General features: G+C 43.9%; 1 protein-coding gene across 1 annotated transcript in view; it reads right to left on the bottom strand.

Moving 5' to 3' along the window:
- The window catches only part of MERTK (MER proto-oncogene, tyrosine kinase), a 112,990-nt gene that overhangs the window by 4,404 nt on the left and 81,681 nt on the right, over positions 1 to 26,905 (bottom strand). Inside the window, exons 10-18 of the mRNA XM_004276752.3 lie at positions 25,275 to 25,428; positions 22,187 to 22,272; positions 20,354 to 20,449; positions 19,551 to 19,631; positions 14,232 to 14,324; positions 12,584 to 12,702; positions 6,165 to 6,274; positions 3,995 to 4,154; positions 3,186 to 3,322 (exon numbers count right to left, since the gene is read on the bottom strand). Coding sequence (XP_004276800.2) covers positions 3,186 to 3,322; positions 3,995 to 4,154; positions 6,165 to 6,274; positions 12,584 to 12,702; positions 14,232 to 14,324; positions 19,551 to 19,631; positions 20,354 to 20,449; positions 22,187 to 22,272; positions 25,275 to 25,428 — 1,036 coding nt within the window. The remainder of the gene's footprint in view (positions 1 to 3,185; positions 3,323 to 3,994; positions 4,155 to 6,164; positions 6,275 to 12,583; positions 12,703 to 14,231; positions 14,325 to 19,550; positions 19,632 to 20,353; positions 20,450 to 22,186; positions 22,273 to 25,274; positions 25,429 to 26,905) is intronic.

The raw sequence follows: 26,905 nt of genomic DNA, 5'->3' as shown, positions 1-26,905 counted from the left end.
GCAATAAAGTGTTTCTTTAAAAAAAAATTTATTTATTTGGCTGCGCCAGGCCTTAGTTGTGGCATGCGAACTCTTAGCTGTGGCATGTGGGATCCAGTTCCCTGACCAGGGATTGAACCCGGGCCTCCTGCCTTGGGAGCACAGAGCCTAAGCCACTGGACCACCAGGGAAGTCCCCACAGAGTGTTTTTAAAATTAAGGTATGTACACCATTTTCTAGACATAATGCTATTGCACACTTAACAGACTACAGTATGGTAATCATAACTTTTATATGCACTGGGAAACCAAAAGATTCCTGTGACTCACTCTACTGCAGTGCTCTGGAGCTGAACCCGCAATATCTGGGAGGCGCGCTTGTACTGGGAGAAGGAATGGAGGGGAGGGGGACCCTGAAGACACCTGCTGGCTGTGGGGACCCAGTGGGATAAGAAAGAACAAGGTGGCCTCTGCGTGTCACCCTGGAGATGAGGAGACCGAGGGCCGGCGCCACGAACCACAGTGGCTGCAGCTGGGAGGCTGTGAGTTCGGCCGAGGAAAGGTCCCCTGGAGGTGATGGGCGCACCGCCCAGAGCGGCCTCTTGGGTGATGGGGACCTGGTCATCCAGAGGTGGGGGTGATGCCGTAAGAAGAGGTGGCCCTCAGCGGGCAGGACTGGGGAGCGGGGCTCCAAGCACACCCTGTTATTTCCATTGCTGTATTTCTCAGGGTTGACTGTAAAATGACCGAGGGGCAACCAAACACAGGAGTCAACTCATCTCCACTAAGGTGAGAGAGCAAACAGAGGTGCTCCGAAATATCTGCCTCAGTTTTAAAAGAAAAGACCCCAGATATGGAAATGCAGAGAGCTCTCTGTCCTTCGCCAGTATCCAGACTCAGAGGGGACCTGGGGAGCGGGCTTGGCTCACCAGAGCCTCTGCGAGCCCGCGGTGTGAGGAACCAGCCTGGGGGTGGGGACCGCAGAGCCGCTGCTTCCTCCGGCTTTTCCCCAGCCTCCCTCCCCCAGCCGCAGGGCATTGCTGACACTGCAGCTCTTTCACCTAAAAAACCACCTCTCAAAAACCAACTCAGCATTCCCTCGTCATGGCTCTACACGCAGCATCTAAAACCACAACGTGACACAGCTTAGACCTTGCTAAGACCCCAGATAATCAACTTCCCCTGGAGCACCGAAGAAGCCAAGAAAGAAACAGCCACAAAAGTCTCCATTCAGTATTGTTTGACAGAAATGGCTTCCTCATTTGCAGAAGCAAACGTTTCATTCATGTGGCCCTTTCAGAAAGGACCGTGAAGCCTCAGATCTAATTGAATTAGGATTTTATGATGTTTCTTTTAAAGGGCTTATGATTTCTGTGTCTGTTCTAAATGTTATAGATTTACAACCATAATTACCACCACCACTAGCACTGTGATTCCTTCACACCCCCCCAAGCACTGTGAGGCTCTGATCAAAAAAAACTTTCCTTCTGTTTGGCCACGGTGGATCTGGGAGGCCCATGTGCAAACTGACCCGGGCCTCCTCACCGGTACGAGGAAGCAGGGCCAGAGTGTGAGTGTGGGTGCGCGTGTGTGGAGTCCTGCACAGGCCCACCTGCCCGAGCAGCGTGGCCCGGTGTTCCACGGCGGAGCCCACGCAGGCCCACGGTCCTGAAATGTTCTTGCTAAACATGGTGAGAATAACCCTCTCCAAGCCCATGACCCCTGTTACGTTGGGGACAGACTCATCATTAGGAAGGTTCAGATCACCAAGCTAGAGGCAGTGCCACAAGAAATGATTTTTTTAAAAGTCGGCAAGGTGTTTGGGAGGGGATCGAGTTGTAAAGATGCTATTAATCACGGGCACCACATGTGACACTTAGCGTGCGTGCTTCCTGCAGGCTGAGAACTCCACACACTTCTCTGTTAACCCTCCAGATACCTCTGCAGAATACGTGACTACACTTTTTTGGTGGCTGGTCACGTGGCACGGAGTGGTCAAGCAGCTGCAGTGGCCACAAACGTGGCTAGTTAGGAGGCAGAGCCTGGCCTCTCTGACTCCAAGTCCCAGGCCTCTCCCCGTACTGTCCACCCTGAAGAGAGAGGGGCCTGTTGGGATGGGAAGGGCACTGTGGTCCTGCACGCTGGGAGCTGGGGGGCGTCTCACGCCGGCTGAGTGTACAGTCTCCCTGGGATAGTTTTTTTTTTTTAACAATATTATTATTTTTATAAATTTTTATTTATTCAACTAGTTATTTTTGGCTGCGTTGGGTCTTTGTTGCAGTGCGTGGGCTTCTCATTGCGGTGGCTTCTCTTGCTGTGGAGCACGGGCTCTAGGGGCACGGGCTTCAGTAGCTGTGGCACACGGCCTCAGTAGTTGTGGCTCACTGGCTCAGTAGTTGTGGCTCGTGAGCTTTAGAGCGCAGGCTCAGTAGTTGTGGTGCACGGGCTTAGTTGCTCCACAGCATGTGGGATCTTCCCGGACCAGGGCTCGAACCCGTGTCCCCTGCGTTGGCAGGCGGATTCTTAACCACTGCACCACCAGGGAAGTCCGTCCCTGGGATAGTTTTAAAACATATACACTTCTGGGCCTGCTCTGTACCAAGAGAATCACAGTCTCCAGGCACAGGGCTGAGGAATCACATTCTTAGAATCTCCCCTAAGCAATTCTGAGGACCAGCCTGAAAGCAAAGCCACTGGCTCAGATTTCTAAATTTCCTGATTCAAGATATTCCTGTGATTGGTTTGTTTAAGATGTTGAATGAAAAGAGAAGCACGACTGCTTCAAAAGAGGGCAGAGAATTATCCAAGTACCTCATGCATTGTAAAGTCGGCCTATTTATCTATAGGATATATAGTCATCCCTCGGTGTCCATGACAGATTGGTTCCCAAAGCCCCAGCGGATACCAAGATCTGCAGATGCTCAAGTCCCTTACAGTCAGTTGGCCCCCCCGTATCTGTGGGTTCTGCATCCACCCATACAGAGGGCCGACTGTATTTCCTAGAGGGGCTTACAGAACTTCAGAACACGTGCGGGCTCACTGGAGATGTGCACACACCGCTTCCCACACCAGGAGACGCTCCTGTGCCGGACATCTGCGTGTGTCATCTTCTGCCCACACCCGCCTGGCTGAGTGTCCCCACCCACTATGGCTGTGTGTCCCCCAGGTCTTTGCAGGGTGCCCCGAGATGAAGAGCAGCTGACTCACAGTTCATCCAAGCAGTCCTCTGGCTGTTTCAGCCTGTGGCCGTGCAGAAGGTAGTCATATATTTCGTGGTTCTGGACTCCGGGATAGGGGGTCATTCCTCGTGTGGCTATTTCCCACATGGTCACGCCGAATGCCCACTGAGGACAAAGTGACAACATCAGGATGCAAGTCTTTTCAGAAAGGCTGAATGGACTTTTTCATCGGGAAAGGTCATTTCCTTAGAGCCCCGGCAGTCATGCACAAAGCTCACAATTATGTTTGAGATACGCCGCTCTCCCAAAACGGCAATAACGTGGGGTCGGAACGTCACAGTTCCCCATTTTTACTAAAGCTGTTTGGGAAATGAGACAAAGGCAGATCTAGCCTTGTGTCACATCAGTGCTCTGTTTAATGTTCTCTTCCTACTGTTGTCGGCAAGAGTTTTCTTTTCCTGATCTCTGGTTAAGGGTATCCATACACAGTACCTTTTATACAGCACCCTAGTCCCAAACAGCCATGGGATGAATTCATTTAATTTAATGTGAATATGAAATATCTTAGTTGCAGACAATGCATCACTATACTGTAGCAGAGGAAAGTGGAGATGAATTAAGGGCCTTTGCCATCCTCTGAATGTCAGGCTACTTCATCAGAATCTAATGTTCCGCCTGAATTAAAGCATCTAGCGATAAATAGAGAAGTGTGAGCTGCCCCAATCCTCAGTTGATCAAAGAGTAAGATGTCCTGCATCACCAGCTTAAGCCATCTCTTTCAGCAGGGCTTCATCTTTGCAACGCGGGGCCCCGAATCAAAACTCTGTACGTACGTACCACGTCACTTTTACTGGTGTATACTCGGTCCGCGAGACTCTCTATGGCGATCCATTTCACAGGCATCTTAGCGATGCGGCCCTGGCGGTAGTAGTCGCCACTGTAAATCTTCTTAGAGAGGCCGAAGTCCGCGACGCAGACAGTCATGTCATCTCGCAACCTACAGAGAGAGACAGAGTGAGTTCATGTCCTCAGCGGCCTCGGAGGCAAAGCCTGAAATCACAGGTCTGCACCTGATGCAGCTGAGAACATTCACGACGAGTAACCAAAAGACAGAGACCCCACAGCCTGGGAGGGTCCTGCTTTGGGACCAATGGCAGAGCAAGTGAGGGGGAACCAGATGAGTTATAACTTTCTACCCTTCTGGTCTGTGTGGGAATCTGGACCAACCAGGGCACCTGGGCACAGAGGATGGAACCATCTGGAGGAACAGAGGGGCACGGGAGTAGAAAGATAAGCAGCTCCAAGCCAGGGCCCCCTCGTGGACTCATCTAGAGCCCAGTAGCCTTCCTGCCTGACGTCTGGAAGCAGCACTGGCTCCATAGATTAAGCCACCTGACAGCTTGGGGGAAGTGGGGAAGCACGTGCTGTGCGCAGGGGACACTGGACTTCCTGCTAAGACGGTGCCAGGTGGTACCTGAGGAATTAACTGGAAAATTAAAGGAATACAATTGCATTTACGGCCCAAGCAGTTAAAATTGATCTTAGACAAGAAGGAGAGGAGGAGGGGGAGGAATGAGTGGTCTGGACGTAGGGCGACTACCTTGTCCCTGTTTGCCTGACGCTAACATTTAAAACTAAAAGTCCCACATCCTGGGAAATCCCTCAATGCTGGACAAACCGGACAGCTGGTCACACTACCTCGTGGGAAAACCATGAAAAAAATGTTAAGGGGAAGAAAAGGTTTTCATGATTCTCCCTCCATGGTAGACAAATTATTTAAATAAAAAACAAAACCAAGGGCTTCCCTGCTGGCGCAGTGGTTGAGAGTCCACCTGCCGATGCAGGGGACGCGGGTTCGTGCCCCGGTCCGGGAAGATCCCACATGCCGCGGAGCGGCTGGGCCCGTGAGCCATGGCCGCTGAGGCTGTGCGTCCAGAGCCTGTGCTCCGCAACGGGAGAGGCCACAGCGGTGAGAGGCCTGCGTACCGCAAAAAAAACAAAAAACAAAAAAACAAAACAAAAAAACCCAAAACCAAGACCCTTCTGGGTTTTCAAAAATGAGGTGCAAGTGACAGAGGGCCGGGGGGCAGGGTTGGTTAGGAGGAGGCAGGGGACAGGCTCCACTGTCACATCTCCAACGAAGAAAAACGAGTAACAGCAATACATTTAAGGAACACTCTCTCTTCTTGCAATAGTGAATTTCCAATCAAGAAATAGTTATTGTTTTTGAAGATTTACAGCAGATAATGGCTGTTGAAGCAGACTGAAGAGATGGGGAAGGTGAAGTTCGAAGTTCTTGGATAAGCCCTTGTCTCTCTGCTGCAAAAAGAAAGCTACGGTGTAGTCAGGACAAAACGACTTCACAAGGCAGTATCATGAAAACTCAGGGACAAAACCATTATGATTTTCATACTGTCTTCATGATCAGCTGACTTATATGTAACTCTGGATCCAAATAAGCTGATGGCAGTTGGGGAGGATCCCAGAGTTCACACCTAATGCTCCTAGCTGAGTGAGAGTGTGAAAATAAAGAAGTAGTCACACATAAACACACGACTATATAGAAAATAGATAACTAATAAGGACCTACTGTATGGCACAGGGAACTCTACTCAGTACTCTGTAATGGTCTATATGGGAAACGAATCTAGAAAGGAGTGGATATATGTATATGTATAACTGATCACTTTGCTGTACACCTGAAACTAACACAACATTGTAAATCAACTATACGCCAATAAAATTAAAAAAAAAAAAAAAAAAAAAGAAGTCCCAGGGGAGTTTTGGAGGCCAGCCAGACTCTTAGAGGCAGAGGTAGTGAAAACCCTCAAGCAAACACCCAGTCATGTGTCAGGGCGGTAGAAACCCCATCTCCGGAGCCTGCCCCACTGTCACCTCCCAAGCCTAATCTTCCTCCATACTGTAACATCAACAGGCCACCCCACAGGCCCACAAATATCTACCACCATGAGGTCCAACCCACTCCAGGATGGGCCAGGGCTCTTACATGCAGTTTCGAGCAGCTAAATCTCGATGAAGAAAGTTCCTGTTGCTCAGATATTCCATTCCCTGGGCAATGTCCACCATGAACTTCAATAGTGTCTGCAGAGGAATATGCTACGGGGTGGAAGACACAGGAGACAGATTATTATTATTTTTTTTTTTCTGGCCACACCATGTGGCTTGCAGGATCTTAGTTCCCTGACTAGGGAATGAACCCGGGCCCTGGCAGTGAAAGCGCAGAGTCCTAACCACTGGACCGCCAGGGAATTCCTGAGAGACTATTATTATTATTTTTTTTAAATAAATTTATTTATTTATTTATTTATGGCTGCGTTGGGACTCTCGCTGCGTCCGGGCTTTCTCTAGTTGCAGCGAGCAGGGGCTACTCTTTGTTACGGTGCGTGGGCTTCTTATTGCAGCGGCTTCTCTTGTTGTGGAGCACGGGCTCTAGGCACGCAGGCTTCAGTAGTTGTGGCACGCAGGCTTCAGTAGTTGTGGCACGCAGGCTTCAGTAGTTGTGGTTCGTGGGCTCTAGAGCGCAGGCTCAGTAGTTGTGGAGCACAGGCTTAGCTGCTCTGCGGCATGTGGGATCTTCCCAGACCAGGGCCCGAACATGTGTCCCCTGCGTGGGCAGGCAGATTCCTAAGCACTGCGCCACCAGGAAAGTCCAGGATTATATTTTCAAAGGAAACCAAGTTACTTCCATTTGAGGGGGTGAAATGATGGCTTTATGACTGAGAAGCGTGGCCATGAAACGAGTAAATTTCCATATCACTAATGTCACAAATAAGGTTTTAAAAATGAATGAAAAACAAACAAAACCCAACAAACCCTAAAACTTCTTGGTAAGTATCACGTTTTCTTCTCCTCATCTTTAAAGGTATTAAAAAAATTAATTTATAACTTTAATGCAATTCCAAAGATACCGCCAACAATTTATTTTGCGTATGTGGCCAGTTAATAACATTCTTTTCACAAGTTATGAGCTCAAATGCGATCCTTGTGTCCTTCTGAGTGGCAGTGGGACAAAGAGGGGAAAAGAAGGGGGGTCTGGCCTCAGTGGGGGAGGATCTAATGCTTTGACAGCAAAAAGCCCATGGAGAAGGAGCTGTTCCCAATTATGCACCCACATCTGGTATCATTTTATTTTGAAATGTTTCAAAAGAGGCTTTTTTTCTTCTGGACAGAAAGTAGAATGGTCTTTACCCCTTATCATGGGACCAAAGTACCACAAGTAAGTATTCGGGAATTTTCACTTTTGTTTCTCTAGGGCCTTCCTGTAAGTTTTAACAGCCTAATGTTTTTTTTCTACGTTGTAAAAATCAAACCAGACTGTGTGTTAGAAAACCTGCCGTGTTGGGACTGATTACGAGGATGATGACTAATGAAGACTTCTGTGTAGTAATTCAATGTTTTAGTGCAGTCAGAGCCCTAAAGAAAAGGGTTCACAAAGTTCCTAGAAATCATAAATGGGTCCACCCGTGATATATTCTTCCCCAAAGCATTGGATTTCTGGTTTATTCTATATGGCACATGAGTCTTCTAAAGTGGTACTCGTGAAAACACTGAATTTTTTTTTTTTTTTTTAAATTGGGCTGTGCTGGGTCTTAGCTGTGGCATGCAGGCTCTTAGCTGAGGCATGTGGGATCTAGTTCCCTGACCAAGGATCGAACCCAGGCCCCCTGATTTGGGAGCATGGAGTCTTCACCACTGGACCACCACAGAAGTCCTGACACTGAATTGTTAATGATTTAGATTTCTCAACTAAGACACGTGTCAGTCACAGACTGTATATATAACAAAAATGCTTTATCCTTTACCCTTACATAATGGAGTTGTTAAAAAAAAGGTAAGTAAGTCAGGCATGAAAGCCTTACGCCTCTGCTCTATATATGTGGGGCATTTGATTTTCTGGATGCTAATTTCCAGGAAAGGACTTGGGTGCTAAGAAATATCCAATCTGCTGACATTCATGAAAGTATAATGAATATCCGGTGCTATTCATTTGTGTTAGTTTTTTCCAAGCAGAACTATGTTAATCTTGCAGGCTGTGACCAAAGGTCGTTTAAAAGATCATTGTGTGGTAAAACTAATAAATGAGGTCAATAAGGTTGCAGGATACTAGATTGACATCCAAAACTCAACTGCATTTCTACACACTAACAATGAACTGTCTGAAAATGAAATTAAGAAAACAACATCTGCAAAAGAATCCACAACAAAATACTTAGGAATAAATTTAACAGAAGAAGTGCAAAACTTATACTCTGAGAACTACAAAAGCAAAGAATTAAATTAGTTTCTAAATAAATGGAAAGGTATCCAGTGTTCATGGATTGGAAGAGCAGGCATGCTATTCACACAGAGGACAGAATGGCACCCAGGTCGTGCTGAAGAAGCACACTTATATGACTGAGACCTAGTCTTGGGCCACTCTAGCAAGACCAGAGGTATTTATTGCCAAGGAACTGACTGATAAGGCAGTAGAGATTTGAATAAAAGCTTGATTTTCTAGTTTGTCTATGATGCATTTTGTGACTTTCAGCTTTACATGTGGCTACAAAGTGTCAAAATATGAAAATACATTCCTTTTAAAAACATTCCTTTAAAATTTTTATAAAACCTGGGAGTTTCCATCATTGGAGATATACTTTATATTTTTGCAAATCGAAACTATTCATTAGTCAGTAAAATGCTGTGTACTTGTTTCCTTGTTATTCTGTTCAAAAGAACATAAGATGACAGCAGTACTTTTGGCAGACACAAACTGATTCTACAATTTATACAGAAGGGCAACAAAACTAGAATAGCAAAAACAACTCTGAAAAAGTAGGATAAATTTGGAGGAATCACATTACCTGATTTTAAGACAATAAAGCTACAGTAATCTCAATGGTGTGATAGGGGCGAAGGATGGTGCATAGCTAAACGGAACAGAACAGAGAACTCAGAAATAGACCCACACGTGTACAACTGATTTTTCACAAAGGTGCAAAAGCAATTAGTGGATTAAGGATAGTCTTTTCACAAATGATGCTGGTCATCTATATGCAAAAAAAGCAACAAACTAAATTTCACACCTTATACAAAAATTAATTCAAAATGGGTCACAGACTTAAACGTAACATGTAAACCCACGAATTTTTAGAAGAAAACACAGAAGAAAATCTTTTTTATCTGGAGTTAGGCAACGAGTTCTTAGAAATGACAGTGAAGGTATGATCCATTAAAAGAAAAAACTGATGAACTATATACTTCATCAAAATTAAACTTTTTTTGCTCATGTTAAGAGAATACAAAGCCAAGCTACAAACTGGAAGAAAAGTCTTTGCAAATCACATATCCAACAGAGGAACGGTAGCTAAAGAACTCTCAAAACTCAACAAGAAAACCAACAACCCAATTAAAAAATAAACAAAAGACTTTAACAGACACCAGAGAGGATATAAAGATGGTAAATAAACACAAGATGCTCAACATCATTAATCATTAGGGAAATGCAAATAAATTTCATGATAAGCTATCACTATACACCTATCAGAGCAGCTAAAAACAAAACAAAACAAAACACTACAGATAATACCAAGTGCTAACAAGAACGCAGAGCAACTGAATTTCTCATACCTTCCTGGTGGAAATGTAAAATGGTACAGCCATTCTGGAAAGTAGTTTAGCAGTTTACTATAAAGATAAACACACATTTTCCATGTGACCTAGCATCCCATTCGTGGGTATTTAGCCTAGAGAAATGAAAAGTTATGTTCACTCAAAAACCTGTATGTGAATTTTTATAGCAACTCAAAACCGTCATAGGTCCTTCAATAGGCCAATGGAAAAAGCAAACTGTGATACAGCCATACAATAGAAGCCTTCACAGCAATAAAAAGAGCAATGAACTACTGACACATGCAACTTGGATGGCTTCCAAGGGCGTAATACTGAGTGAAGGAGGCCAGTCTCAAAGAATTACAAACTATATAATTCCATTTATACGGCATTCTCTAAAAGACAAAACTGTAGTGATGGAGAACAGATCAGTGGTTGCCAGGGGTTAGCCATGTGGGCAAGGTGTAACTATAAAGGGGTAGTAGCAGGAGGAGGAGTTTTTGGTGATGGAACTGTTCTGTATCCTGATTGTAACGGTAGTATATGAATCTATACATGCATTATAATTTATATAACTATAAACCAAAAAGGGAAAAAAGTCATTTTTTTCTGTATGATAATTAAAAAAAATTTTTTTTTAAAGCAGAGGTCTTCTTAGAAGCCCATATGATTTAAATTTATTTATTTATTTATTTAGGCTGTGTTGGGTCTTGGTTTCTGTGCGAGGGCTTTCTCTACTTGTGGCAAGCGGGGGCCACTCTTCATCGCGGTGCGCAGGCCTCTCACTATCACGGCCTCTCTTGTTGCGGAGCACAGGCTCCAGACGTGCAGGGTCAGTAGTTGTGGCTCATGGGCCCAGCTGCTCCGCGGCATGTGGGATCTTCCTGGACCAGGGCTCGAACCCGTGTCCCCTGCATTGGCAGGCAGATTCTCAACACTGCACCACCAGGGAAGCCCTTAAAGTATTTTTATAAAGGATATAAATGGCCTATTTCTCTTCTACAAAGATTCAAGAAAGACATCCAATCTGAGGCTCACTACACTTGCACAGGGGTCCAAAAAAGGGAGGAGAGTTAAGCTTCACAAGATGGATGACTGTTGGTCATCAAACAAACCTGTGTATTTTTATTTTTTTTACGACAGAAATCACTCTTGTGAAATATGAAATCCCCCCCTGCAAATTATTAGAAAAATCATACAATATACCAGGAAATTAAATGTAGGCAAAATCACTCATCAACATGAAGTGAAATCCATTCAAGGGGATGCTATGCAGCCATTCACAGACATCTGTCCGGAGGCGGCCCTATCGGGCAGGGGCACCCATGGGATGGGGCAGAGAAGAACTAAAGGCATGGGGTCTGCAGCCAGTTCTGCCTCCACCACTGCTGATTCATGCCTCAGTTTCCTCACCTGAGATTCTATTCGTAACTACTTATTATGGTGGCGGTGCCATTGATATATGCGAAACACAGGCTGGCCCCTGCCAAACATTTGAGAGACGTTAGCCCCTGTTGCTGGCCTACAGACAGATGTGTACATACGGAGCCCCTGCCTGTGAAACACACAGATGTGGAATAAACGGTTGCGACGTGAACGTCCAAGGATGCCAGTGTTGGGAATTATGGGTAATATTTTCTTCTTCTCCAGGCTTCTTATCATGTTACTGTCTGTTTCTTGGGGGACGGGGAAGAGAAGGAAAGCACTCAGCCATGCTGAGTCCCCTACTTTGGATTAGGCCCTTCGCCTCTTTGGAGGAGCCCCAGTGACTTTGTAATTGCTCTGTGATGTGGCTACAATTTCCTGTCTCTGGTTAGTATTTGTGCTGGTGAAAGACTTAAAGAAGCCATGAACAAAACAGGTGTGAGCACAGGACCATGGGGTTAGCTAAAAAAAGGAAGGGGCTCACTTTCCCATTTAGGTCCCTTACGCCGTCCCTGGAAAGAACAGAACAAGTACAAGAAAAAGGAAAGCAAAAATCTCCTGGCCTGTTCGTAACACACAGGCGTAAACTACCAACAGGGGCAGCCAGACACAGGGAAGCAGGCTCTAGAAAATGTTCCCCCTAAATTGGGTCTCAAGTTTTATGTTTTTTTTCAACTGCCTCGCCGTATTATAAATAAATGGCCGTTCCTACAGGTTCACCTGTCTCTTGGGATGAGGACCTTCCCCATGAAGCTCCCCAGGCACCATCTTATTACTACTATCTCATCACGACTCTTTCCACCACCTGTGACCGGTGGGCGAGGTGTTTCAGTCTAAGAGCTCGTTTCCATTTGGTGTCTCTGCTCTGTGGGGCTTCAGGGCAGGGTTTGCCCTGTGGGGTCAGTGTTCCCCTCAGGGGCACCTTGGAAGGCAGGCAGGCTGGCCCACCAATTCCCAACACACCTTCTGATTCTGAGGACAGAGCGGCTCGGGATAAAGAGAAACGTGGACCCCCTCAGGGTCTCTGAAAAACAACTCAATGCAACTTCTCCCTGAAAACTGAGATGGCTCCGGCATTCAGGAATTTCAGAGTGAACAATCTAAAAAGAGGAGACTTTCAAGGAAAGAGACCACCCTGACAGCAAGAGGGGCGCCCTCTGCTCCACTCCCAGCCTGCTTCTCCCTCACATAAAACAGGAATAATGAAATCTATGGGCAGGCCGGTTATGAGGACCACATTTCAACCCCCAGGGTGCACAGCGAGCACGGAACAGAGGCCAATGTCCCCTCCTTCCCTCCTTCATTTTCTAGGTTAGATGCTGGTGTTGTCCAGGCCCTGTCACGGGAGCCCCAAGCACTGTTCAGAGGCCACGCAACCGGGTGATTAATTACCTTTGGTCCCGTCTCCAATCGGGAATAGAGTAAATAGGTGTGCAGATCCCCGTATTTCATGAAGGGTAAAATTACCATGGGCCTGGGGATGCCTTGAGGGCTAATTTCTATACACACACCTGGAATTAAAAACAGAGAGTAAGTTACAAAGAGCCCTTGTTACCAGTGACCAGAAAAAGCACTGCAGGAGCGCTGGCCAAATTGAAAACATGTGCTCTCAAGTTAGCGGTTAAAAAAACAAAACCAAACCAAACCCTCACAACCCACACGCTGTATTCTAGAATAGGGAACACACACTGGGGCCACTTCTTGGTATTTCTTTTTCTTTCAGACTACTGCCAATCTTCACATGAAAGCTCTCAAAAATTAATCGATACCAAGTACAGCCATCTATAAACCCACGGCGTTTCTGTTATACTGAGTCTAAGTGAGGGGTAGTGACTGCAGCAGAATTCAAGGGCAAACTAGTTTCATGTGATGGTTCAATACTTAAGCGTATGAAGAAGTCCCCTGCAACCGAATGCTTAAAACTACTGGAAGAATTCTGAGGGCCAAGAGGTGAAATTCACATCTCTAAATGTTAACACATACACGGGGGGAAGAAAACATCATTTGTCATGGATGCTAGAATCAGAGCCTGTCTGTCACCTGAGATCAAGCTTACAATGCTCTTGCACATGGTGGCACAATTACAAAGCACCACTGTTCTCAGAGTCCGCCGAAGTCAATAGTTACAAATGAGCAACAGTAGTTTCTTTGACATAACATCGTCTCCAAACATTAGTTTTCCCATCTCTCTGCAGTGTCCATCATAATAAACCTTTGAGAGTTCCCCAAAGAATTTAGCATTTATCAAGTCACAGGACAGCAAAAAAAAAAAAAAGTCAGCAGAATATTCAATTATTTTTAAGTCGCTCTTCCCTCCTGGAATAGTATCACACAGCAACCACTTGATACGGGCTCTCCATTTTGTGTTTTTTAGCAAACAGTGCCATAAAACCAAATTCTGCCCATTAAATCACTGACTCCAATCACTTGAATCGAGTGCCATGAAATTGTCAGTGCAGATCCTGAGAAATCAGTACTTGAAATATGTCAATAAATTGTTTCTCAAAGATGAGCCATGGAATTTGTCTACTTTTACAGCTTTACTCCACTAGCTTTTGGTTCACGGGTAAACTCAATCAATACAAATTATAGCATAACCAGCTTTCATGTGTTGTAACTGGGGTGACCGGGGGCTGTTTTAATCCACAATCACCTAGAACTCTGTGGACACTGAACAGTCCTGAGCCCACTGATGTCCAGGAAAATGCAGGCCTATTTTTACGACCAGCCTCAGAAAATATAACCATAAGAAGTCTTTTGGGTGAAAACGCCCTTATTTTTATTTTATTTTATTTTTTGCCACACTGTGCGGCTTGCAGGATCTTAGTTCCCTGACCAGGGATTGAACTCGGGCCCCCTGCAGTGGAAGCACCCAGTCCTAACCACTGGACCGCCAGGGAAGTCCTGAAAAACCCGATGTTATAAATAGCTTCGGAGTTACACAAGGTGTAAAATTTATCTGCCCCAGAGATGTTTCCTGTGGCCCAGAGTGGATCAGCTGAGCCCCTCTGGCCACCCAGTCCTATGTTTCTCTGAGTACCTAGGAGTCGGATGACATTTGGGTGGTTGAAGTCTTTCATGCACGCAGCCTCACTGAGAAACTCCTCAATCTCTCGCTGCGAAAAGTTGTCCACTAAAAGAAAAGACAGAAAATGTTAGGCACGAGTTATTTACTCAGAGAAGGGGAGGGGGCAATAGCAATTTTGTTCTTTAAAAGTAACATCAGGCAAAGGCAAAATGATAGCAACAGTAAACAGATGAGTGGTTGTCAGAGACTGGTGGGGGGAGGGATGAATAGACGGCATATGGGGGTTTTAGGAAGCTGAAACTTCTGTATGACCCTGGAATGGTGGACACAGGGCATTATGTATTTGTCAAAACCCACAGAACATACAACACAAGGGGAACCCTAAGGTAACCTATGAGTTTCAGTTAATAATGTATCACTACGGGTTCATCAATTATAAAAAATGTACCATACCCATGCAAGATGTTAACAGGGGAGACTGTGTGAGGGGAGGGGGCATATGGGAACCCTCTACTTTCTGCCCAATTTTTTTTTTTTTTTTTTTCAGCTGAGCTGCAAGGCATACGGGATCTTAGTTCCTTGGCCAGGGGTCAAACCCATGCCCCCTGCACTGGAAGCCCCGAGTCTTAATTACTGGACTGCCAGGGAAGTCCCTGCCCAATTTTTCTATAAACCTAAAACTGCTCTAAAATGAAAGCATATTAGTTTAAAAAAACTAAAATCAAATCCAACTGATCTGTGGCAATGATTTTTGCCTTCAAAAAAGAAAGAACACATGCTTCTCTCTCTCACCACGTTTCTTGCAAGTCTGGTTGCCCAATCACGCTTTGTGAACTAGATACACTTTCATACCAAGTTTTTGCAATTAAGCCAATTTAAGAGAAACATTTAAAATTCTATATTATGGTAAGTGAAATAAGTCAGTCACATGAGGACAAATCCTGTATGATTCCGCTTTTATGAGGTATTTCGAGAAGTCAAATTCACAGAGACAGAAAGTAGAACGGTGGCTGCCAGAAGGAGGGGGCACGGGGGATGGAGGGTTGTTGTTTAATGGGTACGGAGTTACGGTTTTGCAAGGCGAAAAAGTCCTGGAGATGCATGGTGGTGATGGTTGCACAACAGTGTGAATGTACTGAATGTCCCTGAACTGTACACTTAAAAATGGTTAGGATGGTATATCTTATGTTATGTGTATTTCACCACAGTTAAAATCAAACACAGGGCCAAGCGTGCCTTAGGGAATCTGCTTTAACATGGGGGAAGTGTTGACTGAAATTACATGTAAGAGCATGGAGTACAGCGTCTGTACCTCCAATGGGCTTAAGATATATTAACCTTCCTATCAAAGCAAATTTAAGCAAAAAAATTCTATAGACCTGCAAGATGTCTGCCAACTTTGCCCCAAACAACCAGGTGAAGTGGGCAAACCCCTCCCCCAGGGTCTGACCCCTCCAGGCAAATGTAGATGAGCCTGGGATTCAGAGGCCAGAGACTGGGCTTTTAATCTTTGATAATTAGCATGGATGCAATTCACATACAAGTTACTCTAACTAAGTTAAAGGATTGCAGAGCCAAGGCCAGAGAGGAAACAGGTTCCAGGCCCAGCTCCTTTTACTAGGGCCCCTAAACTTTCTACTCGGTCAATTGGGATAACTGATGGAAGGAGCCTTCCTAGGGACACACTGGGGGGTTAACAGAAAAATGAGAGAGGCAGGAAGGATGCTGACTGTGGCTTGATACCCAGACTCGGTTCCACACGGGTTCAGCTCCAGTAAGTACTCTAACTTAGGGTTTTCTCAGTCTATGGAGGAGATGACCCACACCTACTTCCTAGTTGTATTGATTTCCTGCTCCTGCTGTACTGACGAAATGTGGGAATAACTGTAGTGCTCTCTGGCACACAGTAAGAATTACATAAGTATTGGCCATTATTATGTGTATAGAAAGCTTCCGTCTGACTTATTGGTTATTAGGGTTACTTTTTATATTTAAATTAAAACTTCAGCCTCCAATTCTGGTTAAGAAGTCTCAGTACATGCTTATAATCTATCTGATGCTTTAATGCCCAATAAACAGTGGATTTAAATTTTAGGAAGAAACCAATTTTACTTTACCCCTTGATCAAAAATAATATTGAATACATCCAAGGGGTAAATGAGGAAGCAATATTAAGAGCATTAACAAACACAGCACCAAATAATTTTCCTCTGTATGAATGGTGAGGACAACTCAGGTGAATGGTATACGATCATGGTCAATTTCATGGGTGCCCAGCTGGACACCTGAAGAACCGAACTTAGACAATCATGTTTCTCCAGGCCCTGGAGATGCTTCCTGGAGAAGGGCATGGGGGGACCCGTTATCATGTTCCACCATTGCAGTCTGGTCACTCTATGGTGAGGAAAACTCCGGCCCGACCCTCCTCCTTTCTAGCTATTTGATTTGGACAAGTCACCACCTTTCTGAGCCTTCGTTTCCTTGTCTAGATGGACATGGGCACAGACTCTGAAAGGGCCCTAACTGGCATCTGCCACTATTTTTGTCAACACTGTAATTCATTCTCCTCCATGCTGCGACCAAAGTGAACTTTCTAGAATGTAATAATATGCTCTTGTCCTCATTTGCTTAAGACTCTTAATAGCACTTTACTACTTGTGGGATGAAAACAGATTCTGTGTGATGACTTCTCAGGCCCCTCCTGACCCAGATGTAAGCACTCTTCCCAGCTCCCCTGGAGACTGCAGTTTATGATTATAGCTCTTGATATGCCTTTAACCAAAGAATATTTCTCCTCTCTCTGGGAATCTTACCTTCCAGGCAGTGCACAGCCTCCTGCAGGCCATACAACCACCCTCAAGTGAGGAAGTGAACCCACCAAGCCAAGTCAGACCAACCCCTGGGGTCAGATGCTGCTACCAGCTCAGTCCTGCCTTGGAAATTCATGCTTTACTTTGGAATCATTATCTCTACTAAGTGATGACAGAGGGGGAGGGAGAGAGTAAAAATAACAAATGTTATTGCCTTGAGTGTGCTGGGGCTCAGGGTGGGCCACCCCAAAATATGTCACGATGGCATATTGATTACTTTGAATTACAGTTACTTAGGAAATGGCCAGTGCAAGGGGGACACTCTGACACTCTAACACTCCTTTCTGTCTTCCTGAAAGCAGGAAATAACTCTCTCATGTGAAGGATGAAGGACACCCTTATTGCCAGAGAGAGGGAATTCTGGCTGAAGAAGCCTGTATAAACAAACCTTGTTAGTTCTTTCTTTCTTTCTTTGTTAACATCTTTATTGGAGTATAATTGCTTTACAATGGTGTGTTAGTTTCTGCTTTATAACAAAGTGAGTTAGCTACACATATACATATATCCCCACATCTCCTCCCTCTTGAGCCTCCCTCCCACCCTCCCTTTCCCACCCCTCTAGGTGGTCACAAAGCCCTGAGCTGATCTCCCTGGGCTATGCAGCTGCTTCCCACTAGCTATCTATTTCACATTTGGTAGTGTATATATGTCCATGCCACTCTCTCACTTCATCCCAGCTTACCCTTCCCCCTCCCCGTGTCCTCAAGTCCACTCTCTACGTCTGCGTCTTTATTCCTGTCCTGCCCCTAGGTTCTTCAGGACCATTTTTTTTTCTTAGATTCCATATATATGTGTTAGCATACGGTATTTTTCTCTTTCTGACTTACTTCACTCTATATGACAGACTCTAGGTCCATCCACCTCACTACGAATAACTCAGTTTCGTTTCTTTTTATGGCTGAGTAATATCCCATTGTATATATGTGCCACATCTTCTTTATCCATTCATCTGTCGATGGACACTTAGGCTGTTTCCATGTCCTGGCTATTGTAAACAGAGCTGCAATGAACACTGTGGTACATGACTCTTTTTGAATTATGGTTTTCTCAGGGTATATGCCCAGTAGTGGGATTGCTGGGTCGTATGGTAGTTCTATTTTCAGTTTTTTTTTTTTTTTTTTTTTTTTTTGCGTACATGGGCCTCTCCCGTTGTGGAGCACAGGCTCCGGATGCACAGGCTCAGCGGCCATGGCTCACGGGCCCAGCCGCTCCGTGGCATGTGGGATCTTCCCAGACCAAGGCCCGAACCCGTGTCCCCTGCATCGACAGGCGGACTCTCAACCACTGCGCCACCAGGGAAGCCCCTATTTTCAGTTTTTTAAGGAACCTCCATACTGTTCTCCATAGTGGCTGTATCAATTTATATTCCCACCAACAGTGCAAGAGGGTTCCCTTTTCTCCACACCTTCTCCCTTGTTAGTTCTTTAAATTGACTACCCCAAGCCCAAACTTTGAGCTTTGCTTTGATTCTTCATTTATTGAGCACCTAAAACCCACGTTTCTTTGTCCTGTCAATTCCTCACAAATTTACTATTTCTTTGTCTAAAACATATAAAAGCTGCCTCTTCGGCCACTTCGTAGGTCCCATTTCTATGACATTTCCTGCACATGAATTAAAACTTATTTCTTTTTCTCCTGTTAATCTGTCTTGTGTCAATTTTATTAGGCCAGCCACAAGAACTTAAAAGGGGTGGAGGGGGAAATTTCCCCCTCCCTGACAAGTGTAAAGAGTATATAATATTCTGAATCACTTTGCTGTACATCTGAAACATTGTAAACCAACTATACTTCAATAATAAATAAATACATAAACAAATACATAAATAAATAAAACCAAACATTAAAAAAAAAAAAGAGGGCTTCCCTGGTGGCGCAGTGGTTGAGAGTCCGCCTGCCGATGCAGGGGACATGGGTTCGAGCCCTGGTCTGGGAAGATCCCACATGCCACGGAGCAACTGGGCCCGTGAGCCACAGTTACTGAGCCTGCGCGTCTGGAGCCTGTGCTCCACAACAAGAGAGGCCGCGATAGTGAGAGGCCCATGTACCGCGATGAAGAGTGGCCCCCGCTTGCCACAACTAGAGAAAGCCTTCGCACAGAAACAAAGACCCAACACAGCCATAAATAAATACGTAAATAAATTAAAAAAAAAAAAAAAAAAGCACCATCAGAGCTTCAGACCCCTCCCCCAAACAGACAAGCCCTGAATTAGTGTTTCCTCATGTTCAGTTTGAAAAAAAAAAAAATATATATATATATATATATAAAAAATGCAGGTATGAAGAGCTCATTACAGTAACTTTCCATCTGTGACCTTAACAGTGCTCTGGATGGCCTTCTGACCCATTGGTGACCGAGACCATGACACATGAACTCCATCATTCATCACTGGCCTGATGAAGCACCGGATACTGAAGCAGCTGCCCACCCCTAGAAGAATGGGTTTCATCAGGGTTAACTCACACTTCATGGTTTTCACGGCCACCTTCTGAGAGGTCCCATCCTGCTGATTAAGATTTCCTTCCACGACAGACCCAAACTCTCCTGTGAAGTAAAACAACATCTATATTGACCTTGTGCAAAATCTCTCTTGCCCACAGAAATGCAATAGCACTGGAGCTGCTGTTTTCACGTGGCTCCATTGTGACCCCAACACAGCAGCCGGGCAGAGCTGGCCAGGTCACCCACACTGGTAAACCCAGGGCACAGGCCATGGCCTAGCCTCCTGCTTGTCACAAGCTTGGTTGGCTCAGACTTAGCTCAGCTCATCACTTTATTAAGCATCATAACTGATTCAAGAAACTTACAAGACAACATGGAAATTGTTACTGACATGCATCAAGTACAAACTCTTAATACCATTATCATTTATCCTAAGACCATTTTGACAAATAAGTATTTTCACCTCTGTTCCTATTTAATTAGGAAGGTGACAAGAATAGTAAACTTAAGAACTAGAGGAATAAATTGAAAGTATATAGGAAGCCGACCCATGAATTGCATTGCATTTTAATGAAGAGAGGAAATGAATATTTTTCGAGAGCCTACCGTGTTTGTTAGGCTCTGCAGAGGCCTTTTTCATAGGCCAAATCTGAGTTTCAAAAATCACTATTTCCTTTGTCATTTTAAAAGTTATAAGACAGAACTATTTGTATTATAACTTCAAGTCACAAAAATGGTATTTTATTTAATAAATATATATTTTTGAAAATGACTGTGAACTGTTTACCTTCTTACTCATATTTTAAAAGAATGAAACTGCTTACCTTCACCCAGAATTTTTCCAAGAATTAGAAGGTTCCTGTCAATCACGACATCCTCTAGTTTATTTTGCAGTTCCTCACTGACTCCCAAGCTATGTACTATAAAAGGAGTCACAGAACATACATGACCTGTCAGTACGCTTCCTTTCATCTGAATATAATTAAAATTGTATATAAAGTCCTATAAAAAAGTTAAACATTTTTCTCATTTTATATCCGTAGCTCTCCCCGCAAAATGCCAGTAGTAAAATATCACACTTAATCCTACTTAATGATTAAACTGAGTCAAATGAATGTTTCAGGGCAAAATTAATCCTGCAGGATTATAAAAATCAGAACCGTATTTCTCTTCCCGTTGGGTGGTAGCAGCAGCTGGCACTCCGATGCATGCAGGGGACCTTTGCCCTTGACTCTAAAGGAGTGAGGAAGCTAAGTCCATATTCTTTCTTTTCTTTTTTTTTTAATTTTTAAGTATTTATTTATAAATTTATTTGGCCGCGCTGGGTCTTAGTTGCAGTACGCGGGATCTTAGTTGCCACCTGAGGGATCTTCGTTGCGTCACGCGGGATCTAGTTCCCTGACTGGGGATCAAACCCGGGCCCCCTGCATTGAGAGCTCGGAGTCTTAACCACTGGACCACCAGGGCAGTCCCCAGTCAATATTCTTTCTAGTGGAGCATTTACTAGTATACCCCTAAGTGTGGGATACAAAAAACGTCATCAGGACACCTCCCCTGCCCTCCCATGCCAGGGAAGGTGGCACAGAATCCACAGGAAACATGTGGAGAACAAGGTACAGTTGGTTTTACATATGGTATATAGAACCTCATTATAATGACATAGAAAGTGCTAAATTGAATACTTGGTGGGGGACTGAAGGTTAAGATTTTCTATGAGGTGTAGATATGCAGCACTGACAATCAGTGTTATCAATAAAGGCTGTTAACCAGGAGAGGGAGGCCAATTCAATAGCCATTGGGCAAATGATTCAGTTTGTGCCATAGTCAGGGAACAAGCAAGACTTAGAAAGAAAAAAAAATGTGGTAATTACAAAGGACACATTAGCTTTTAGTGAAAAAATTTTACCCAAATAGTGCTTCCATCAAGGAAAGAAATTGGTCTAAATGACAGATTTTTTAAAATGCAAGAATAGACATCTAAAAGGCAAAACTTCTAGATTAGAGAAGTAATAACATCCTACATCAAATGAGTTTTTGTTTCATAGTAACCTGTCTTCCATCATCCTTATATTTATTTGTTGTTGTTTGTTTTGTTTTTTGGCAAACATCCTGAAGCTTGAATTTGATAATATTCACACACTTCCAACACTGTTTCTGAAATTATTCAAGAACACAGCTATCTGTCTATTCCCATTCTTTGAAACTAAAAGAGTTCCCGCTCTGATTCAGCAAAGCTCAAACCGTAACTGTCACAAAGTATGCTAGCAAATTGTTCCCTGACTTGGTTGTCAGGAAAAAACAGGAAATGAGCTCAAGATTATGACAGTTGCTTTGCTGTTTCCTTTAAATCCCTCTGCCCACATCTTCTCCTCTCACCCTGAGAGTTCCTTCTTCCCTCCATGTTTCATGGCATCGGGAGTCCTTAACCCCGGTCACTTCACCGTGGGTCCAGCTCCAGATTTCCAGGAAACTGGCCAGTAGGGAAGCCCAGGGCCATGTCTGACTCTCTACTTGTTGGTTTCCAGAGACATTTTGCATATTAAAGATAGACATTCCTCGACTCCTTTGGCTTTTGTTAGAAATCTATCAATTTGTGGTTTTCTTTGCTCTCAACCATTTTAACTTTTGCCAAAACAGAGAAACGAGAGTCAACTTACAGGTGAGTTCAATGGCTCGCCGACAGAAGGACTTCTTTGCTATGTAACTCACAACCAATTCTGAATCCTCCTCTGTGAAGCCGCTCCTGGGTGAATGAGAACAGACATCTCACACAAGCAGCAGAAGGCTACCCAGGCTGGGGCTGGTTCCACAAGATGCTACTAAGCTTCTGCCTGTTAAAAGGGCTCTTCTAGTACAAAGACCTTTCTCACTGGGAGAAATAGGCTTCTTTCCTTAGATCCATTTTAGGCTTACCTGGCAATATCAAACAACCCTGTCTAGGAACCATCAAGAGCTGAGAACAACTGATAAGCTCCCAACGGCCAAAGCTGCAACAGTTTGACCAACAAGATAGTCGTATTGGATTATAACCCAAAGTATAAAATGAATATTCATGAGTCCAGACTGATAATACACACACACGCATGTGTGTGTGTATATGTGTATAAATAAATAAAATGGGGGAAAGAGAGAAGTCTCCTGTGCAGAAGAATTCCAAATATTTTATATAGATACTCTGTCTTTAAGAGAGGGGGGTAGCGTTAACTCCTTACCCTGTAAGTGTGAGCTGCATAAACGGACTTGCTTCCTAAGAGTCCAGTATAAAAAGGGAGAAAAAATAACTATGGTAGAGAAATCAGGCAGACACCACCTCAGCCAGGTGATCAGGATTAACATCAACAGTGATAAATCATGTTGACAACGTGTATCCTCGATGTAATGGGATGAAGATAGCACTCTACTTCTGTAGTCTTCCACTCAATAACCTGTAACCCCAGTCTAATCATGAGCAGAACATCACACAAATTCCAAGAGAGGGCATCCTACAAAATACCTGAGCAGTACTCCCGGAAACTATCAAGTTCAACAAAAACAAGGAAAGGCTGGGAAACTGCCATGGCCAAGAGGAGCCTAAGGAGACATGACGACAAAATGTAATGTGGTGTCCTGGACAGGCCTCTGGGAAAGAAAAGGGATATTAGGCAAAAACAAAGGAAATCTGAATAAAGTATGGACTTTGTTAATGACAATGTATTGATATTGTTTGACTGATTGTAGCAAATATACTGTCCTAACATAAAATGTTAATAACAGGGGACCCTGGATGTGATGTATATGGAAAGTCTCTGTACTACCTTCTCAATTTTTCTGTAAATTTAAAACTTTTTTCTGAAAAATAAAACCTATTTAAAAAAATCCATTTAGTCACTGTTTTAGACTAATTGGTGGCAAGTACTATGAATTCATGAGTCTAAATTATAGACTTAACCTCACGTTATCTTGCCTGTATAGATTATTTTAAAAGAGAGAACACATTTAAAAAATAACATATTTGTATGCAAAGTAAAGAATTTGGAAGGATTTATGCCAAAATAGCAACTGAGACCAGGTATAAACCCTGGAGTTACAGGTGGGTTTCACTTTCTACTTTCAACTATTCTATATAATTTGATTTTTAAAAAAACTAGAAGAATGTTACTTTTATAAGTGGAAAATAAAGGTATTTTCATTTAAAAATGAACAAATGAAAGGTGCTTGTACAAAATGAACAAATGAAGAGGGTGTTGCAGTGAAGACCCAAGGAAACTGACTTCAGTATAAAATAATGTATAAAATAACCTGTGATCAACTTTTCACTTGTTTTCCACTTCTGCTCAGCTTAATGGTTCTTGGAGATGATTTTATTTCTAAACATTTGAAACAGTACTGGAATCTTATTAATATATCTGCTGTACTTTGCAGCCCCACTTTTTGGTAAGTTTGAAAACATTCAACATTAAACTTCTCCAAATTATTACAGCTAGGGTTGAATCAGATAATATCTAAGATCTATTTTGGTGGTAAGCTTCTGGGCTCTGTGGAACCATGAGTTAGTGGAGGACTAGCTGATAAGAATGTTTTCACATGTAGCATTTTCTTCTGCATTTCTTAACTGCTAGACTATAAGCTACATGTGGGCAGCCCCATGCTTGTCTTGTTCATCTCTCTCCGTCCAACCCCTAGAACAGGTTCTGTTTTTTGAATGTTCCTTCCTTTCTCCACAGATCTGAAATGCAATCTTCATTGTATATTCTATTCCCACACACATATGGGCACCCTGTGATGTCCATACACTGAGTTCTCACCAACACCTCGCTGTTCTAATCATTTAACATGTTTTTATACCTAGTAGGATTAGCCCTCTCCACCCAAACTTTTGTGTTTTTCAAAACTGTCTTGGCTGTCTCTGCTCATTTACTCTTCAAGGTAAATCTTCTTTCTTTCTTTTTTTTTTTAAAGATTTTTTTTGAGGTGGACCTTTTTTAAAGTCTTTATTGAATTTGTTACAACATTGCTTCTGTTTTATGTTTTGGCGTTTTGGCCACGAGGCATATGGGATCCTAGCTCCCTGACCAGGGATCGAACCTGCACCCCCTGCATTAAACCCACACCCTCTGCATTGGAAGGCAAAGTCTCAACCACCGGACTGCCAGGGAAGTCCCTCAGGTAAATTTTCAAATCAGCTTTTATCAACAATCCTGCAGCAATTTAGATGGTGATTATTGAATTTATGGTTAACTTGGGGAAAAATGATCTCTTGACAAAACTGAGCCTTCCCATCTATGAACATGGTACACATCTTTCCATTTATTTGCGCTGTCTTCTGCAATGTCAGTAAAGTTTAATAAGTTTTTCCACAAAGCTCTTGTACATATATTGGGTTTCTTCTTAGGAACCTTATAGTTCTCGTGCTATTGTGGATGGGATGTCATTCTAGCACTTTGACTTTAATGCATTTTAAAACCAGAATCAAAATATTTTCACAACATTTAATGTCCTAAAAAATATTAAGTTTCCTCTTAAAGGCAAACAAGAAAGGAGGAAAGCAAGAAGAGACTTTGCAAGAAGTAAAAAGCTTTCACTCTTGCCTGCCTTTGTGGCACTGGCCTAAGTAAGGAAGCTGCCTCCCACCCCCTCCCCCCGGGGTGTGCATAATACAGGGACCCAGCTGGGTACCGGAGCTGGGCCAGCAGAAGAGGCATTAATGCTCGGCAGAGCAACTTCATCGATACCACTGAGCGAAACATTGTAAACTGAGAAACTTACCCAAACTTTGTCTCCTGGAATCTTTTCCTGATGGCCAGAGATATATATAAAGTCAACCCGATCAAAACAAATCCACAAAAACAGCCAAGGATGATGAGCACAGGATCTTTGTTGCCAGGTGCTGGGGTTGACGAGGGGGCAAAGTTGACCCAACCTGGTAAAACACCAACAGACTCAATTCAAAACATCTCTTTGGGATTCGGGGTAGCTGATTTACAGTATTGGGGAACTCTCTTCATGTCAGTTATGAATGTATAAGCAATTGAAAAAATAGTAAAACTAGTATTTAACTGGTACGCTCTAATTTAAAACACTGGAAATATTGAGAATCAAAATGCTTTATTTCTTTGTTAAAAAAAGTATCAAGAGTAGTTTGAACACTGCTTGCCAGCTTCTAGCCACATAGCTTAGGATATAGAGAGAATGTATTTTCCATGCCCTGACAAGTGTCATACTCCTTTCCAAGTCTGGATCAGCTTCCAATGTTTTATCCTTTGCGCTTTCAGTGTCGTAAAATACCTCTGTGAGTTCCTTTAATGTGATGAGAAGGCAGAGACTTTGAGTTGCTGCTGAGGCATTTTCTTTTATTTTATTAAAAAAATATTTATTTATTTATCTATTTACTTATTTGGCTGTGTCAGGTCTTAGTTGTGGCACGTGGGATCTTTTGTTGTGGCGCACGGGCTCTTTGTTGTGGCGTGCAGGCTTCTCTCTAGTTGTGGCGTGCACGGTCCAGAGTGCGCGGCCTCAGTAGTTGCAGTGCGTGGGCTCTCTAGCTGTGGCGCGCAGGCTCACTTTCCCGTCGGCATGTGGGATCTTAGTTCCCCAACCAGGGATCGAACCCGCGTCCCCTGCATTGGAAGGCGGATTCTTAACCACTGGACCGCCAGGGAAGTCCCTGCTGAGGCACTGTACAGTATGACAACCCTGCTTACAACCCAGTATGACAATTCAGAGTCTGGGCATTTTGATGAGGATCTGAGCTTAGGAGTCCTGCTGCAAGTTTCTGCTTTGCTTTTCCAGGGGCACCTTTTAAAATAACCATTTAGAGTTGAGCCCCTGAAAAGTTAAGCACAGGCGTTTTCTACCCCCTCTCTACCGCCTGCTCTGACGTGGGATGAAGGACCACCCTTGCCCTGGCTCTCCCACCTCCTCACCCCACACCCGCATCTGGGATCTGTAATAGATCTTGTGACTCTGCTTCCCTTGTGTGGGTGTATTGAAACTGCACAATCAAAATGACCCCAGGGTTTTCACTTCCCCAAAGTGGCAGCTCAGATGCTGAGGGAACTATCTACCCACCCCATGGGGGTGGTGTGCGCTCCTCATTCAGTGGGCCATAATCTGCATATTCTCAATTCAGTACATCAGCTTCGGGGACCCTGACACACATGTGAAGACTGTGGCCAGTGTAACTTCCTCTGGGACATCTTTCTCCTTTTCAGCACAACCAGTTCACTCATGTGGGTAAGTCCACCTTCACTGAGTTCCCTGGCTGCACGTCTCATGGACCAAATGGCAGCAGCGTCAACATGCCCACAGTCAACTACTTCTTTCGTAATTCCACACACATTCAATTCAAATTCCACTTCCAACACTATCACTTTTTCTTTCTTCTCTACATTTTCATC

The sequence above is a fragment of the Orcinus orca genome, chromosome 13 (genome assembly GCF_937001465.1).
Source record: "Orcinus orca chromosome 13, mOrcOrc1.1, whole genome shotgun sequence".
NCBI classification, from domain to species: Eukaryota; Metazoa; Chordata; class Mammalia; order Artiodactyla; family Delphinidae; genus Orcinus; species Orcinus orca.
Note: the sequence above shows the minus strand (reverse complement) of the source record. Positions and strands in the feature narration are given on the sequence as shown.